This window comes from Protopterus annectens, chromosome 3.part1 (genome assembly GCF_019279795.1).
Source record: "Protopterus annectens isolate FY-2018-M chromosome 3.part1, PAN1.0, whole genome shotgun sequence".
Classification (NCBI taxonomy): Eukaryota; Metazoa; Chordata; order Ceratodontiformes; family Protopteridae; genus Protopterus; species Protopterus annectens.
The window spans coordinates 1,877,757,863-1,877,776,891 of NC_056732.1; the positions used below are offsets into that span (position 1 = coordinate 1,877,757,863).

At 38.8% G+C, this 19,029-nt stretch overlaps 1 protein-coding gene across 8 annotated transcripts in view; it reads left to right on the forward strand.

Annotated features, from left to right (window-relative positions):
• Nucleotides 1-18,646, forward strand: part of PITPNM2 (phosphatidylinositol transfer protein membrane associated 2) — a 3,395,372-nt gene extending 3,376,726 nt beyond the window's left edge. For all 8 annotated transcript variants that reach the window (XM_044067911.1, XM_044067913.1, XM_044067916.1 and 5 more), the window contains 2 exons: nt 10,556-10,684; nt 16,180-18,646. In XM_044067911.1, the coding sequence (XP_043923846.1) occupies nt 10,556-10,684; nt 16,180-16,515 (465 nt within the window). In that variant the 3' untranslated portion in view covers nt 16,516-18,646. The remainder of the gene's footprint in view (nt 1-10,555; nt 10,685-16,179) is intronic.
• Nucleotides 18,647-19,029: the final 383 nt, after the last annotated feature.

Genomic DNA, 19,029 nt, shown 5'->3' on the forward strand with positions numbered 1-19,029 from the left:
CAGACAGTAAATCAGAAGCAGCTTTTAGATAATTCTTTTTTTTCTCTTGAAAAGTTGGTACAAGAACCTTTGCATTAGCAAGCATTTTCTGATGGATACAAAAGTCTGAAACTTGCATGGCTGTCATTATTTAGTGACCACAGTCTGCGACAATTTGCCAAAAAACCTCAAATGTTACAAGAAACAGACCAAAATCTCCTTTTTTGCTCAAGAATTCTGGACAAAGCCAAAAACGACAAAAAGGGACAGATTTTAAATATTATTTTATGTATTTGTTAACCAGGTAAGCCACCTGAGCAAAGACGTCTTTTCCTGGGGAGCCCCAGGAGCGGTGTCGGGTTAAGTGACTTGCTCAAGTCTCACAGGTGGAGGGAATCAAACTCTGTTCTTTTCTACAGGAAGCAGTTCATTAACATAAGTGCAAGACAACTCCAAATCCCATTAAGCATGAACAGAAGAATATGTGTTGCGTGGACATGTATTTTCCAAACAATAAAAGCTATGCAATGACCAGCATTATTGACTGAGAGTAATCCTTAGTGATTTACCAGGGAAAAGAAGTTAACAAGGTGCCGGGCATAAATATGAGGCAAAATCAGTAACGTTCTGTAAAACTGGGTATATATATATATATATATATATATATATATATATATATATAAGCCAGACTACTCCAATTCACTGTAAAAAGTTAACAGGACAACAAGTTTTGCACCATCACACATTTTCTGAATATTTGAACAGCAAAAACCCTGAAACTTTAACAAGTAGTGTTATTAACAAACCACTGTGACTAGTCTGAAAATGAAGGTCAGGCAGTTAGTGTAGAGGATAAAGAGTCTAAGGTTTTAATGAGCTGCTTTCTGTAGTCAAGGGTACAGGGTTTGATTCTTTCTACCTCCTTTTGCCTACAGTGTGACTTCTGAGAAGTCACTTAACCAGACAGTGTAAATGGGTTTCCCACGTTACCTGGTTTAAAAGACAGAAGAACAAAATGTCATAAATATGAGGTAAAATGTTTTTGCAGATTCTGAACCATAACAGCAATTATGATCACTTGAGGAACAAAACAAAACAAAACATGCTCACATTGAAATAAACAACACGAGCAACAGTAAACGTTTTCTCTTTTGAAACTCAGATTTATTTGAAAATGTATTACAATCCATTAAACTGCAATAGATATGCTGGGGTTCATAGTTAAATGGCATATAGCAAAGTAGTAATTAGGGGATGCAGGAATTCAAAAGACAAATGAGTAATGCATTTGCTCACTGCTTGGGACAGCCTGCTGGATACAAGTGTCCCTTTTCAGGGGCAGCTCAGGCGTACTGTCTGGTACAGTGACTTGGTCAGACTCACACTGGTAAACAAAAGCTGAGGGAATCCAACCCTGCACTACTAAAAACAATTTATTAACAACTCATAGCCTTATTCATCTGCATTAAATACCAGGAGAGGTGTTGCAGCCCAACACAGTGTATTTCACAACTGTGTATCTGCAAAAAAAAAAAAAAAAGTTAAATTAAAAATTATTTTATAGTTAACATTTTAACATGAAATGCATAGACTTCATGTTGTCCACTTTCATTGTCATTTTGAAGAGTCAGGAAAAAGAAAACAAGAACTGTACTCCAAGAACATGGTTCATATGATGAAGCTCATGTTTACTACAATAAGTTCCTTCCTTTACACAATAACTAAAATAAAATAAACTGGGATGCTGGTCACATGTATGTGTGTGCTTTTCATCCTGTAACTACTCTGGGATGCTGGTCACGTGTATGTGTGTGCGCTTCATCCTGTAACTACTCTGGGATGCTGGTTATGTGTATGTGTGTGCACTTCATCCTGTAACTACTCTGGGATGCTGGTCACGTGTATGTGTGTATGCTCTTCATCCTGTAACTACTCTGGGATGCTGGTCACGTGTATGTGTGTATGCTCTTCATCCTGTAACCACTCTGGGATGCTGGTCATATGTATGTGTGTGCACTCTTCATCCTGTAACTGCTCTGGGATGCTGGTCACATGTATGTGTGTGTGCTCTTCATCCTGTAACTTCTCTGGGATGCTGGTCACATGTATGTGTGTGTGCTCTTCATCCTGTAACTACTCTGGAATGCAGGATGCAGGACACAGACAGACAAGACACACACACATATATGTGACCAGTTATAGCCCCATGTACAACTATGTACATTCAGATGTTTTCTTGCAATAAAAATGAACAAATACATAAGTAATGACTAAGAAGTGTATTTCAGCTCATTTTTGTCAGAACCATACAGTGCATCCCAGTGTACCCCCCATGCCCTCACAACCTCTTCACCGAAGATCAGAGACAAAGATGCAAAAAACAGGAACAGACTTAAAATGTTTCTTTAATATACTTAGAAAGTTGCATTACGAAACTTGCATGCCTGTCATTATTTGAAGACTGGAATCCAAAACAATTTGCCAGAAAGCCACAAATTTTACAAGGGACAAACCAAATAATTCTTCACTACTTTGCTCAAGAATTCCGGACAAAACCAAAAAAATAATAGGGAGGGACAAAGACCCCAAAGGGGCAAATTTTAAATACTGTTTGTTAACCAGGGAAACCCCCCTGGAAGATGACCCAAGAGCACTGAGTGACTTGCTCACAGTAGGCAAGTGGAAGTAGGAGGATTCAAACTCTGGACTTTTGACTACAGGAAGAAGTCTATTAACAGCTTAGGGCCTTAAGTTCCAGACAAGTCCAATTCACACAGAACTACATCTTCTAAACAATGAGAGCTATGAAACTAACTACTGACTGTCATACTCAGGGATTTGTCACGTCAGGGTCTGGCAGTTGGTGTGAAGGATTAAGGTGCCAAGCACTTGAGGAGCTGTCTTCTGCAACTAAGGGTACAGAGTTTAAATTCATTTTGCCTCCATCTGTCTGCTGTGTGACTCTGAGCAAGTTACTTAGCATCCAGGGACTTAGTAAAAACAAAAAAGCCAGATACACCGAATTTCAATCCATTTTAAAACACTGGTTCAAAAGCAGGAACAAACAGGACAGTGATAAAGACCTAACCCTCAGCTTCCCTCTGCCCATCTCGAGAGAGATGTTCCCCATCAGGGACATCCTTTCTAGAAACTGGGACATTATTCTCAGTAACCGAGAACTGTCCCATGTACTTGGGAAGTGGCCAAACTTTTGTTTCAATAAAACAAAAACCCTCAGACTTGCTTTTGAGAAAAATTATCCATTCCATCAACAGGAATCTGCCTAGCTAAAGCGCCCAAGTTTGTCAGCCTCTGGCAAATGTGTAATCTGTAAATACATTCACTACAGTAATTATTTTGTTTTCTCTCGCTGTAATGTTAAAGTCTCTTGTACAGGATCCTACAGCTGCGATAGTAAGAATATAGTTTACGTTTGGTTCTGTACCAATTGCTATAATTTCTACACTGGCAAAACATCTAGGAAGTTGGAGGACAGAATCAAAAAACACCATGCCTCCATTAGAAACCAAGACTTTAAAAACGCCCTGGCAAAACACAGTGCAGCATGCTGAGGCCTTACATCGTTTAATTTCTTTGTACTCGAACAAATCAAGGAATTTTTGGGAGACCACGACACTTTGCTTGATGGGAAGGAACTAACTTGGCAACTACTTCTTAATGCAGAATCCCCTCCAGGACTCAATGAAAATCTTAATATCCACTGTGCTTTGCAGTGGTACAGGTAACCCCTGCCCCACCATACTTGACTGTATATACCATTGGCAACGGTTTCATATTTTTACTGTTGCAGCATTTACTGTCTATTGTGACTGGTTAAGCCCTACTCCTACAGTGATTCGTTAACAAGCAACCATTGGCTTACACAGATTGGACACTCTTCAGGCAGCAGTGATTTGTCATCAGAAAAATTCTGCTACACACTGATTAGTTACCCCAGACAGAACTGTGATTCGCTGTTAGCATTAACATAGAATTGTTTTGATTGGACAAAGTGTCACCTTAACCACACATATTTTGCTATTTAATCTCTAAAGTGTTATATTTATTTATCTCTGATGAAGTTCTTTAAAATTAAAGCATGAAAGTGCTCAAACAATTGAGTTGGCTGTCTTTTTCTGCAAGCATTTAGGATTTAACTTGCTACTAGTTTCTACAGTTTTCCTACTGCCTCAGTTTTTGTCTCTCTCTCTCTCTCTATATATATATATATATATATATATATATATATATATATATATATATATATATATATATATATATATAGGTCTGCTGGAAAACACCGAAAATCCACTTGTTCGAAAAAGAACAGCAGATGTTCAGTTTTGCGAAAGTGTACTTCCACGAAGAATGGTTCAAAGAACCGTTAAGGAACATGGGTGATGAAGCACACTACAGTGGGGAAAGGGAGTTTACGTGTTTCCCTACTGTAGTGCGATCTCGGAGTTGGTATATTTAAGTGGGGGGGTGTTGGGCACAGCCCCCCACATGGGGTATGTCCCCCCTGCAAAAACAATGTTTTATAGGTTTTTTTATCAGTTCATTGAACCGATGTTCTCGGAAGTGCACTTTCACGGAGGTGTGGGTCTACTGTCTAATTTCGAAGATGTGTCTTTTCGAAATTATACAGTAGTCCCCTATATACATATATATATATATATATATATATATATATATATATATATATATATATATATACATATACATACATACATACATACAGTGGATATAAAAAGTTTACACACCCCTGTTAAAATGACAGGTATTTGTGATATAAAAAAATGAGACTACAATAAATAATTTCAAAACCTTTCCCTCCTTTAATGTGACCAATAACCTGTACAATTCAATTGAAAAACAAACAAATCTGTTAGGGGAAAATATAAAAAATAAAAAAACGTACAATAAGCTGGTTGCATAAGTGTGCACACCCTTAAATTAATACTTTGTTGAAGCACCTTTTGACTTAATTACAGCATTCAGTCTTCTTGGGTACATACCTGCCATCAATTAAAGAGACTCTGATTAACCCCAAATAAAGTTCAGCTGTCTTAGTAGGAGCTTCCTGACATTTACTCAGTTGCCTGCTACAGCAAAAGCCATGGTTCACAGAGAGCTTACAAAGCATCAAAGGGATCTCATTGTTGAAAGGTATCAGTCAGGAGAAGGGTACAAAAAATTCCCCAGCATCGGATATACCATGGAACACAGTGAAGACAGTCATCAAAAAATGGAGAAAATATGGGACAACAGTGATGTTACAAAGAACTGGACGTCCCTCCAAAATTGATAAAAAAAATAAGATGAAAACTGGTCAGGGAGGCTGCTAAGGGACCTACAGCAACACTGAAGCAGCTGCAGGAATTTTTGGCAAGTACTGCTCGTGTACTACATGTGACAACAATCTCCCGTATTCTCCATATGTCTGGGCTATGGGGTAGGTTTGCAAGAAGGAAGCCTTTTCTTACACAGAAAAACATCCAGGCCTGGCTAAAATTTGCAAAACAATGCATCAAGTCTCCCAAAAGCATGTGGGAAAATGTGTTATGGTCTGATGAGACCAAGGCTGAACTTTTTGGCCACAATTCCAAAAGGTACGTTTGGCGCAACAATAACACTTCTCATCACCAAAATAACACCATCCCCACGGTGAAGCATGGTGGTGGCAGTATCATGCTTTGGGGTTGCTTTGCTTCAGTGAAACTGGGGCTTTAGTCAAGGTGGAGGGAATTATAAATATTTCCAAATACCAGTCACTTTTTGCCGACAACCTTCAGGCATCTGCTATAAAGCTGAAGATGAAGAGGAATTTCACCTTTCAACACGACAATGACACCAAGCATACATCCAAATCAACAAAAGAATAACTTCACCAGAAGAAAATTAAAGTTTTGGAATGGCCCAGCCAGATCCTGTGTGTGTGTGTGTGTGTGTGTGTGTGTGTGTGTGTGTGTGTGTGTGTGTGTGTGTGTGTGTGTGTGTGTGTGTGTGTGTAAAAGGTTTGTTGAGTGTTTTTTCTTCTTCTTCTTCTATCCTGCACAACAGTGGAAATAAAATATCACCAACCTCTGCAGTAAGTTGAGGATATTTTCTGTTGTTTGTTGCAACATCTTTTTCACCACATTTCTTGGAGTTGTCCCTTCAGGACTAGAAATCTACTATGTGTGAGACCCTTGATGTTAAGCCAAAAATTTGGCAAGCAGTCAGGAGTTGCTTCAGTTTCAGGTGACGGGAGTGTGGAGGATCAGCTACACATATGCAGAGGTGTCTAGAATGTTGTACATATCTGATGCATAGAATCACGTCTGCATGACATATGTAGGCTCATGTATGCCTGATGTTTATTGAAGGCCATCAGCGAAGTATGAATCAAGGGTCAGGTCTTAGACATTATAATAAATCTGGCTGTGAAGGGTAAAGGAATGAAAAAAGTAAAAAAAAAGGCTTAACTGAATCTTTTTAGCTTCCTTGTAAAACTAAGGACTGCTTCTGGGACTGTTGCATTTGTTATACCTTTTCAAAGAAAATGATGTCCATTCTAGCCTCATAATTCAACACAGTTATAGCTGCTTGTTGCTGGCTGCACTGTTTTGTCGGTCGACCCTCAGCCCATGGTTAAGGATGATAGCATGAGATCCAGCTGAATGAATCCATCTGTCCTTCAGCTTAGTACAGCTCAATCTCAGCTTAACACGGCAGGCAAAGATGGTTTACTGAGAGAAGAAGGACTGGGGATACAGGAAGGACTGGGGATACAGGATAAGCAGGACCTCCAGATGAAAATAATGGTGTCAAGGCTTAGTCTGGTTAGTGAAGTGAAGATGTCGAAGGAAGTAAAAGATGGTTTATCACAATCACTGATCCCTCAGTTAAATAGTCCTGCTTGCTGTACCGGGATTTATCAGTTAACCTTGGCTTCTTCTTTTAATTATTACACTTTCTGTTGTATGGAAGAATTTAATCATGGCTGACCTGACTGAAGTCATGACATCCTGAGTTAGGAATTAATCCATGCTGTTGATCAGCCATACCTCATAGCTGTCCCTAGTCAACCATACCTCAGAGCTGTCCCTGGTCAACCATACCTCAGAGATGTCCCTGGTCATCCATACCTCAGAGCTGTCTCTAGTCAGCCATACGTCAGAGCTGTCCCTGGTCAACCATACCTCAGAGCTGTCCCTGGTCATCCATACCTCAGAGCTGTCCCTGGTCATCCATACCTCAGAGCTGTCTCTAGTCAGCCATACGTCAGAGCTGTCCCTGATTTTGCCTCATATTTCTTCCTGCCCCTGTATTTCTTATCTTCTGCAAAGTCTCTAATGATTTGTCAGTCATTAATACCAGACATTGGAGTTTTGCACTTTTATTGTTCAGAAAATTGCATGGTGATGCAGAATATCTTGTTCTATGAATGTGTTAACTGAATTAGATATTAGAGTAATATTTTACAAATTGTCCATGACTTCACCCCCATTATTGTCTACAATTCTTGAGCAAAGAAGTTTTTTTTTTTAATCCTTTGTTGGCCAGGTTGGTTCCACTAGGCTACTGGCCTCTTTTCAAGGGAGACCTAAGGTGGTATTTGTACTAGTTGAGCTGTATGTAGCCAGCTAACTGATCAGGAACCATTTGTGGGTTTATAGGCTTGGTCTCCTTTCCTGAAAGGAGGAGGTCCAAGCTTGTCACCTAATGACTTTGAGGACAGGCCAACAATAATAACTCTACTGGGTAGAAGAGGCAATTTCTTTCTAGAACAATAGAGATCTAAATGTGGCATTAAGTGACCATATGGAGAGGCCAGGATCATCATACTAATTGCACTGAAAAGAAGAACTGTACAGAGATGATATAATTTTTACACTACTGACCACACGGGCAAGGTAGAGGTCATATTACTGACCGCACTGGGAAGAAGAGGAGTTTCATTTCCTAGAAGGAAGGGCTGGATCTAAGTTTCATGATAAATATCTGCATAGTATGATAGAGATCTTAGTACTACCAGTACTAAAAGAGGGTGAACTAGCTGAGAAGAGAAGTTGAAAGTGTGCATGCTAGTCCTCACTAGCCATGGCTGTGTGTATTCTAGTCCTCACTAGTCATAACTGTGTGCATGCTAGTCCTCACTTGTCATGGCTGTGTGCATGCTAGTCCTCACTAGTCATGGCTGTGTACATGCTAGTCCACACCAGTCATGGCTGTTTGCATACTAGTTCACACTAATCATGGCCGTGTGCATGCTAGTCCTCACTAGTCATGGCTGTGTGCATGATAGTCCTCACTAGTCATGGCTGTGTGCATGCTAGTCCACACTAGTCATGGCTGAGTGTGCATGCTAGTCCACACATGTCATGGCCACATGCATGCTAGTCATCACTAGTCACGGCTGTGTGCATGCTAGTCCTCACTAGTCATGGCTGTGTGCATGCAAGCCCTCACTAGTCATGGCTGTGTGCATGCTAGTTCTCACTAGTCATGGCAGTGTGCATACTAGCTCACACTAGTCATAGCTGTGTGCATGCTAGTCCACACTAGTCATGGCTGTGTGTGCATGCTACTCCACACTAGTCATGGCTGTGTTCATGCTACTCCACACTAGTCATGGCTGTGTGCATGCTAGTCCACACTAGTAATGCATGTGTGTGCATGCTAGTTCTCACTAGTCATGGCTGTGTCTGCATGGTACTCCACACTAGTCATAGCTGTGTGTGTATGCTAGTTCTCACTAGTCATGGCTCTGTGTGCATGCTAGTACACGCTAGTCATGCCAGTGTGTACATGCTAGTCCTCACTAGTCATGGCTGTGTCCATGCTAGTCCACACTAGTCATGGTTGTGTGTGCATGTTAGTCCTCACTAGTCATGGCTGTGTACATGCTAGTTCTCACTAGTCATGGCTGTGTCTGCATGCTAGTCAATACTGGTCATGGCTGTGTGCATGCTAGCCCTCACTAGTCACGGCTGTGTGCATGCTAGTCCTCACTAGTCATGGCTGTGTACATGCTAGTCCACACTAGTCATGGCTAAGTGTGCATGCTAGTCCACACAAGTCATGGCCATATGCATGCTAGTCCTCACTAGTCACAGCTGTGTGCATGCTAGTCCTCACTAGTCATGGCTGTGTGCATGCAAGTCCTCACTAGTCATGGCTGTGTGCATGTCAGTCCTCACTAGTCATGTCTGTGTGCATGCTAGTTCTCACTAGTCATGGCAGTGTACATACTAGCTCACACTAGTCATGGCTGTGTGCATGCTAGTCCACATTAGTCATGACTGTGTGTGCATGCTAGTCCACACTAGTCATGGCTGTGTGCATGCTGGTCAACACTAATCATGGCTGTGTGTGGATGCTAGTCCACACTAGTCATGGCTGTGTGTGGATGCTAGTCCACACTAGTAATGGCTGTGTGTGCATGCTAGTTCTCACTAGTCATGGCTGTGTCTGAATGGTACTCCACACTAGTCATGGCCGTGTGTGTATGCTAGTTCTCATTAGTCATGGGTCTGTGTGCATGCTAGTACTCACTAGTCATGGCCCTGTGTGCATGCTAGTACACACTAGTCATGCCTGTGTGTGCATGCTAGTCCTCACTAGTCATGCCTGTGTGTGCATGCTAGTCCTCACTAGTCATGGCTGTGTCCATGCTAGTCCACACTAGTCATGGTTGTGTGTGCATGTTAGTCCTCACTAGTCATGGCTGTGTATATGCTAGTTCTCACTAGTCATGGTTGTGTCTGCATGATAGTCAATACTAGTCATGGCTGTGTGCACACTAATCCTCACTAGTCATGGCTGTGTGCATGCTAGTCCACACTAGTCATGGCTGTGTGCATGCTAGTCCTTTCTAGTCATGGCTGTGTGCATGCTAGTCCACACTAATCATAGCTGTGTGCATGCTAGACACACTGGTCATGGCTGTGTGAATGCTAGTCCACACTAGTCATGGCTGTGTGTGCATGCCTTGTGGAGAGAGCTGCAAATGAAAAGGTTGCACCCATAATGGATAACAGAACTACACTTCATAGACCACTTTGATTGGTCAGCTCTTCCACATAGCTTAGCTGCACCATTGTAGTGTCAGTCCTCCAGGGGCGAGTATACCTAGGAAGGTGTTTCAATGATAAAAGAGATATTTACTCAGTACTTGCTGCAGACAGAGTTTGTCCGTAAAAACAACTGTTGTATCAGCTGGTCACTGTGATGTGGCACCATAAAATGAAAAGAACAAAGGACTTTGTTTAGCAGACTGGGAGCATAAGAGGTGAGATTTGCTTATCCCTTGGTTGTTACAGTGCAGGTGCAATTACTCATTTAATTTAGCTTGCTTTGTTTATGAAATGCAGTACTAGCATTGTAAGAAGTAAAATGGAGTTTGTTTATTCAGCAGCCAAGTTGTAGGAGGCCTCACACCATAAACTATTTATAGAATCAGCAGACTATTCTAGGAGGTTCCAGACACTCAGGTACAAGAATGACTTGGAACTACATGGCAGATGTAACTTATATACAACAAATGAAACTGTGTATGCATAGTCAGTCACCTTTGTGTTTTTTCTTCTAGGCACATATGAGAATTCATGCAGCGTATGGATCCACTAAGGACATTTCAGTATACACTTCCATAGGCCTTTCACCTTCACAGATATACATTGTTGGGCGACCAACCAAAAAGTTACAACATCAGTGTCAGGTAACTACACTTGTGTCTTGTTTAGTGACAGATACCCTATGCTGTGTGTGTGTGTGTGTGTGTGTGTGTGTGTGTGTGTGTGTGTGTGTGTGTGTGTGTGTGTGTGTGTGTGTGTGTGTGTGTGTGTGTGTGTGTGTCTGGTATTGCGACAGATATCTTGTACCAGGCATGCAGTCATTGGGTACATCATAGCATTTAAACTATATTGTGTCTGCTGTATATGATGATCTGCAAGGCAAAGACTAACCTCTTCTGTCAAGATGACCAAAGTCTCAGGTGAACAGCATGTTAGCAATTTTGGTTTCTGATACTTGTATGTCAATTGTTATACACCTATACTGTTATCATCTCTTAATTAAAAGTCTAAAAGCTGGTCATGAACCTTGTTACTTTGTAGAACTGTACAGCAGTATTTGCGATACAGTAGTACATCAGTTCAGTGCATTCATGGAAGCCTGTCATGAGTAAGTTTATAATTGTATAGTGTTTTATAAGAGCTTACATAAAAAGGAAAAATAAGAAGCTGTGGATTAAGACGGTCATTTAAATAAAAAGTCTCTAAACCTTTGAACATGATACGGCACAAAGGGAAGGCATGTTTATGTAGTGCTTTTATGATGCAACTTAGTGACAAGTACGTGGGAGAAACAGATTAAGAAAATATGGTAGGGGGGCAAGAGATCATAACCAGTACTGTTTATATCATTAGTATATACACACCCATCCCTCTAGGAACTTTCCTAGCTAGGGGCTTGGGACACACATTATTTTGGATAGATAGATAGATAGATAGATAGATAGATAGATAGATAGATAGATAGATAGATAGATAGATAGATAGACAGATAGACAGACATACAGATAGATAGATAGATAGATAGATAGATAGATAGATAGATAGATAGATAGATAGATAGATAGATAGATAGATTTATTTATTTATTACAATGTGTTTACAGAGTATAATGACCACTTGAAGGGACAGCAGAGGTGATGAGAAAAAATAATTGCAAGTGAAAATAAAACAATAACCAATACTCCCAATATACACTGAAAATAAAATATATATATATTTTAAAATGTATATACTTTGAAGCTAATATGTTGCCGGGAATCTAACCAGAGACTTATGGAAGTGGGGTTGTTAGTATTGGAGGTCTTTCCCCAATGTTTGCAAGCCATAAGAATCCTCCCCAGTCTTTATGGGCCGTTCATTCACTCATGGTGCCTCTACCTGCATCCTATATCACCCAACGGGAGAGATTCCTATTCTCCAGTGGTAAAAATGATACTGCTGTAATGTGTGTTAGAACTTAAGGCCATTTTGATGCATCTAGTCCACCATAGGGATTTTACCTGACAGTCCTGTTTCACATCCGTATTTATTTTTTGTTTGTATTTATTTCCATTTGTTGACACACATGGTTCTTCCAGCTAACAGATCACTAGCCACTCCCACATTATCTGGCCTATTGGCAGGGTTTCATCTCTGTAAGCCATGAATTTCTCTTCTTGGGCCAGAGACATGAAACTGCCAACGTAATGGGCAGAAAGGACGCACACAAAACACACACACACACATCTGATAGGGGCTAAATGCATTGTGCTGTTTTCAGTTTATTCCAGGGGGTTATGCCACACACTTTGTACTAAATGCATTGTGTTGTTTTCAGTTTAATAGAGAGGGTTATGCAGGACACCTTTTAATAAATACACACTGTTGTTTTCATTTTGTTACAGAGGGTTATGCAGCACACCTTGTACTAAATGCATTATTTTGTTTTCAGTTTATTACATAGGATTACGCAGCACACCTTGTACTAAATGCATTGTGTTGTTTTCAGCTTATTACAGGAGGTATGAGCAAACCTTGTAATAAATGCATTGTGTTGTTTTCCGTTTATTACAGAGCATTACACAGCACACCTTGTACAAAATGCATTGTGTTGTTTTCAGTTTATTACAGGGGGGTATGAGCAAACCTTGTAATAAATGCATTGTGTTGTTTTCAGTTTATTACAGAGCATTACACAGCACACCTTGTACTAAATGCATTGTGTTGTTTTCAGTTTATTACAGAGCATTACACAGCACACCTTGTACTAAATGCATTGTGTTGTTTTCAGTTTATTACAGAGCATTACACAGCACACCTTGTACTAAATGCATTGTGTTGTTTTCAGTTTATTACAGAGGGTTATGTGGCACAGCTTGTACTAAATGTATTGTATTATTTTCAGGTTATTACAGAGACATAGCAGGGTCTGTTAGATATTCATGAAAAAAACACCAACACACCACTCTTCAAATCCAAAAAACATCCACGAAAAATGGGAAGGAAAAAATCAGCTTTCAGGATGTATAAATCACATTTATTAATCCAACGTTCTGGTACCTCGGCAGTTCGCCTTCAGTGGAACAATTTCAATTACATCACATCCATCATATATAGCATCATCTTCCAATTAATCAATTAACCATCAAGTGTATTTTATTAAAGCTCAAACACACAAATATCAATAAATGCTTCAAATTTTTAAATACATTAAACAACTTTAGTGCGACTGAGACCCACAAATAAACCATGCTGAAAACACATTATTTATACATATACTCTAATTTCAATATTATGCTCTATACTACCAATATATTAATCATGTATTCATTTAATATACAATATTAAATATATATAAAGCACAATAGTACAATAGTAATTACTAGCAACATTATAAATATTATAAATATAATATAATACAATATTATATTATTATGGCCTACGATATTGTTAAATAAATATAAAAAGAAAAACAATTAATGATTAACTATCAGCCTATTCCAGCATCCAAATTAATCCCTCTAGGATGTATAATGTGATAGTTAAAAATCATCTTATGTTCCAACCTATTCAATTCATTCTTAAAATTCCCTCCTAATGAGTGTGGTCTAGCCAAAACACTAAAATTGAATCCATCAATTTCACAGTTATGTGTAGTGGCAAAATGAAAAGCCACTGGGCTATCCATATTTTTTCTCCTAATATCCCCCAAATGTTCTAGAATGCGAACCTTTACTTTTCTAGTTGTTTGTCCTCTATACCACATAGGTTCTACACAATTACAACCCAAGATGTACACTACCCCAGAAGATGTACAATCAAATTTTTCAAAAGCTACGTATTTTCTACCATTTATTTTCTTCCCATGCATATTATTAACCTTCTCACAGATGGAACAATGTCCACATCTAAACATTCCAACATTCCCATCAGAAGAACATAACAATTTCTTATTAAGTAGTTCCTTTAAATTTTTATATCTACTATATGAAAACGTAACCTTCTTAGGAAATAAATGTCCGATGGAAACATCATCACTAACCACATGCCATAGCTGTTTGAAAATTTTCTCTATAATTTTTGAAAATTCTGAATACTTAGAAACGAAGAACATTTGTTCTTCATCATCACTAGCCTTGCCTGAATATGCTGTCCTACAAGCCCCTGCATTTTTCTTTTTCTTTATTAAATTGTCATAAATCTTATGAAGGGAATCTTCAGAATAACCTCTAGACAACAATCTATCAAATACTTCACCTAACACTTCTTTCCACAAAGTATGGTCAGATGTGTTCCTACAAATTCTCTTAAATTCACTTTCAGGCAAGGCCTTAATGAGATGAGGCAGATGCATGCTACTTGCATGCAAAAAGTTTATGTTGGAAGAGATAGCATGATTCAGTATAAACCCTTCAAAAAACCCACAGCCGTTAATAACTTTTTGCATGCAAATTATAGAGAAAATTTTCAAACAGCTATGGCATGTGATTAGTGATGATGTTTCCATCGGACTTTTATTTCCTAAGAGGGTTACGTTTTCATATAGTAGATATAAAAATTTAAAGGAACTACTTAATAAGAAATTGTTATGTTCTTCTGATGGGAATGTTGGAATGTTTAGATGTGGACATTGTTCCATCTGTGAGAAGGTTAATAATATGCATGGGAAGAAAATAAATGGTAGAAAATACGTAGCTTTTGAAAAATTTGATTGTACATCTTCTGGGGTAGTGTACATCTTGGGTTGTAATTGTGTAGAACCTATGTGGTATAGAGGACAAACAACTAGAAAAGTAAAGGTTCGCATTCTAGAACATTTGGGGGATATTAGGAGAAAAAATATGGATAGCCCAGTGGCTTTTCATTTTGCCACTACACATAACTGTGAAATTGATGGATTCAACTTTAGTGTTCTGGCTAGACCACACTCATTAGGAGGGAATTTTAAGAATGAATTGAATAGGTTGGAACATAAGATGATTTTTAACTATCACACTATACATCCTAGAGGGATGAATTTGGATGCTGGAATAGGCTGATAGTTAATCATTAATTGTTTTTCTTTTTATATTTATTTAACAATATCGTAGACCATAATAATATAATATTGTATTATATTATATTTATAATATTTATAATTTTGCTAGTAATTACTATTGTACTATTGTGCTTTATATATATTTAATATTGTATATTAAATGAATAAATGATAAATTAATATATTGGTAGTATAGAGCATAATATTGAAATTAGAGTATATGTATAAATAATGTGTTTTCAGCATGGTTTATTTGTGGGTCTCAGTCGCACTAAAGTTGTTTAATGTATTTAAAAATTTGAAGCATTTATTGGTATTTGTGTGTTTGAGCTTTAAGAAAATACACGTGATGGTTAATTGATTAATTGGAAGATGATGCTATATATGATGGATGTGATGTAATTGAAATTGTTCCTCTGAAGGCGAATTGCCGAGGTACCAGAACGTTGGATTAATAAATGTGATTTTTACATCCTGAAAGCTGATTTTTTTCCTTCCCATTTTTCGTGGATGTTTTTTGGATCTGTTAGATATTCAAATGCTTAAATGTTCGAATCTCTAAAGGTCGACCTTTAGAGATCGAATATTTAAATGTTCGAATAGTAATAAAAATAATATTAAAAAAAAAAAAGAAAAGGGTTTAGGTAGGGGGGCAAGCCCCCTAGCACCATCGCAACCCCTGCTACTTAAATATACCAACTCCAAGATCGCACTTCAGTGCACTACAGTGCGGGAATGGAAAATTTCCCATTCCCTACACTGTAGTGCGATCTCGAAGTTGGTATATTTAAGTAGCGGGGGGGTGCAGCTCCCCCATGGGGGGCTCATGGGTGCTTGCCCCCCCTGCTTACGCCCTTTATGTTATTTTTTTTTATTTTTATTAATATTCGAACACTTAAATGTTCGATCTTTAAAGGTCGACCTTTAGAGATTTGAACATTTAAGCATTCGAATATCCAACATAGACCCACGTAGTACACCTTGTACTAATCCATTGTGTTGTTTTCAGTTTATTACAGAGGATTACACAGCACACCTTGTACTAAATGGATTGTGTTGTTTTTAGTTTATTACAGGGTGTATGTGGCACACCTTATACTAACTGTATCATGTTGTTTTCAGTTTATTACAGACGGTTATGCGGCACACCTCGCACAGTTGGAATACAGCCACCGGTCTCGGCCAGCTAAAGGAAACAGCCGAATGGTACTCAGAAAAGGTAGCTTTGGACTTCCTCCGCAGACAGACTTCTTAAGAAAGAGGAATAATTTGCTACGTACTATCTCTTCTCAGCCTGCAGGTTCAGGTAGCCATAGACCTGAGCGAACACAGAGCCAATCAGAGAGTGATCGAGAAAGGGAGAGAGAACGCAGTCAACGAAGTATGAGCATTGCGGCGGGATGCTGGGGGAGGGGTAATATCACAAGACTAGAACCAGGCCTTTTAAGCCAGAAATAGGCCAATGACAGAAAAGAACAGACTGGAATAATGAATAGAATGTTGAAATACTGAGTGGTCAATATGGTGCTACAAAAACAACACAAACGGTTTCAAAAAAATCTAATGAACCCCCCACGTTCTGTGTTGAGCTGCAGGCCTTAAATGTTATGGTTTGTAGAATGTACACCTGAAAGGTACAGGTTACCAAACAGGTCCGCAAGTCCAAAATGTGCTGCTCCAATGTTGCTCCTGGGTAATAGTGTCCACACCTGTGCACAGGGGCCTCTTCTTCCTCTTCCTCTTCCTCTTCCTTCATCCCACAATCCTGAGAACATAACAGATGTGGACGGACATTTCTGGTTTTTGCTGATTTTGCATAGAGGAACTGTTTTGGATCTTTTACTTTGAATATCTAGGCCACTGATTCTTGCAAGCTGGAGAAAGACAGTGAATGTGCCACTTCATGAAGCAAAATTACCATTCATTTAAATTTTAACCATATATTGCTCTGTTTAGCCACAAAATGGAAGTATGTTATGTGCGATAAGATGATCTCTGCCTTTATTACCCTACTTTTTTACCAGTTTGTCATTTTTAAAGAAGGATGTCAGCATAAAGTGACATGGATTTGCTGACAGGCTTGTTACTTCAGTTTCCTCTGGCTTACTTCTCATACATGTATGGTTCCTAGCTGTACTGCAAGCCTCCACAGTCATCCAAATTCACAAAAGCACACTTTGCTCTCTTTGTTGTGCTATGAAATAGCTCCTTGTATAAAATCCTCAGCTTAAAATTAAAAACAACACAGGGGTGCAAATGGGGAGCAGGACGATGTAGAAGAGAAAGAGATGTAGCAAGTGACATTGGGCTGTAAGTCTTTTTACAGCATACTATGACATACATCGGTGGTCATCGCTATATGGGTGAATTAAGAAAGGAGTAAGTAATACATGCCAGAGAAGCAGTAATGTCTTTGGTTGTCTTGGAATAAGATGGTCAAAAAAACTAGGCCGTACTTTCTGTGGCTTGTGGTATCCATTCATTACCACAGGTGGTAGTGTAGGTTGGTTACTAAAACTGTTTAGAAGTATAGAGGATGACAAATGTTTTCTGGCCATTTAACTTTTGTTGTACTATCTTCAAGTGAAATCCACCTCTAAGGTCACCCAGCACTTGTTTCAGAATATGACCTGCCTATCCCCCGACCTGAGCTACAGCTGATGAACTAGTTGCATAAGAGTCTGTTATTCCATAACAAGTTTTAGCATGTCATTACAAGCACATATTAGAGTACGGAAGTTTTGACAGAATTCATAATATATATTTGTCACAACATTCTAAAAAGAATTACATGTAATAGCATGGGGAACAGTAACAAAAGAACAACATGTACTGAAGGAAAAATAAGGTGTATTTATGTAATTTTGTATTCTTTTACACTGGATTGTATACAATTCCTGATGGACAAATCCCAGCATTGTTCATACTAACCACATGTGCAGCAAACCACTGTTAACTGATACTGTGGACCAGGATACGCATACTGATTTGCAGAGAGGTAGTCAGCTATGCTGCAGTTTAAAACACAGGCATTCTTTTTAAATACATTGTGCTGCATTGTCAGTTTTCAAAATGGGAGATCCAAGCCATCTGACCTCATATATGTTAATCAGGTCTTTTATTTCTTTATTAAATAGCAGCCACTAAAGATGCTATAGCATTAGTTACAAGAACTAGGTCAGCTTCTTTCAATTACTGTAGCTCAACTGTAAAACCTCTTTGTTTCTGCACTGAATAACTTTAGAATGGAGACCTGTTACCATCTCATGTAGCCTACATATGACTGTCAGTAATGCATGATAGTTATTTATATATAATATATTTTTTGTCAATTCAGGGTATATTTTTGTCTATATATTTTTTGAAGTTGAGATATTTAAGGTTGCCAAATAAATGAGTTATGTACAGCAAAAGGACAGGCCATATCCAAATTGTCTTGTTTTAGGATTTTATACAGTATGTCATTTTATGTTAAAGATGCAATAGAACCCAACACAGATGTTTAGTCATTCCCTGCTATTGTATTGTTTTAGTTCTTTATTTAGTCTGTCTGTGTACAGTGGTTGTAATAAATAGCCATTGAAAACTACAAGCTGTTCTGTCAGCCTCTGATGGGGGTAACAAGGATTTTTTTTCTCAAGCCATTCAGGTAATATCTAATGCTGACTAGCTGTCCTTTCCTGATCAGCAAGGAAGGAGACGATTAGCCTTGTTTCAGTTCACAAGCACACACCAAAACACACCCCAACTAATCAGGCAGCAGCAGTGCACTAAGCAGTCTATTGTCTGCTGTATTCAGAGACAGAAGTAGAACAGCTTTGTCAAGATGAGTGGAAGGAACAAAAAAAAAAACAGGATTGCTGAAGTGGAATCTTCCTTCCTTATCCGGTGGAGTTCTCCATTTTTAAATGTTGTGGTGCTCATGGCTTAGAATAAACATGAGACACTACCTGCAGTGCATTTCTTAAACAG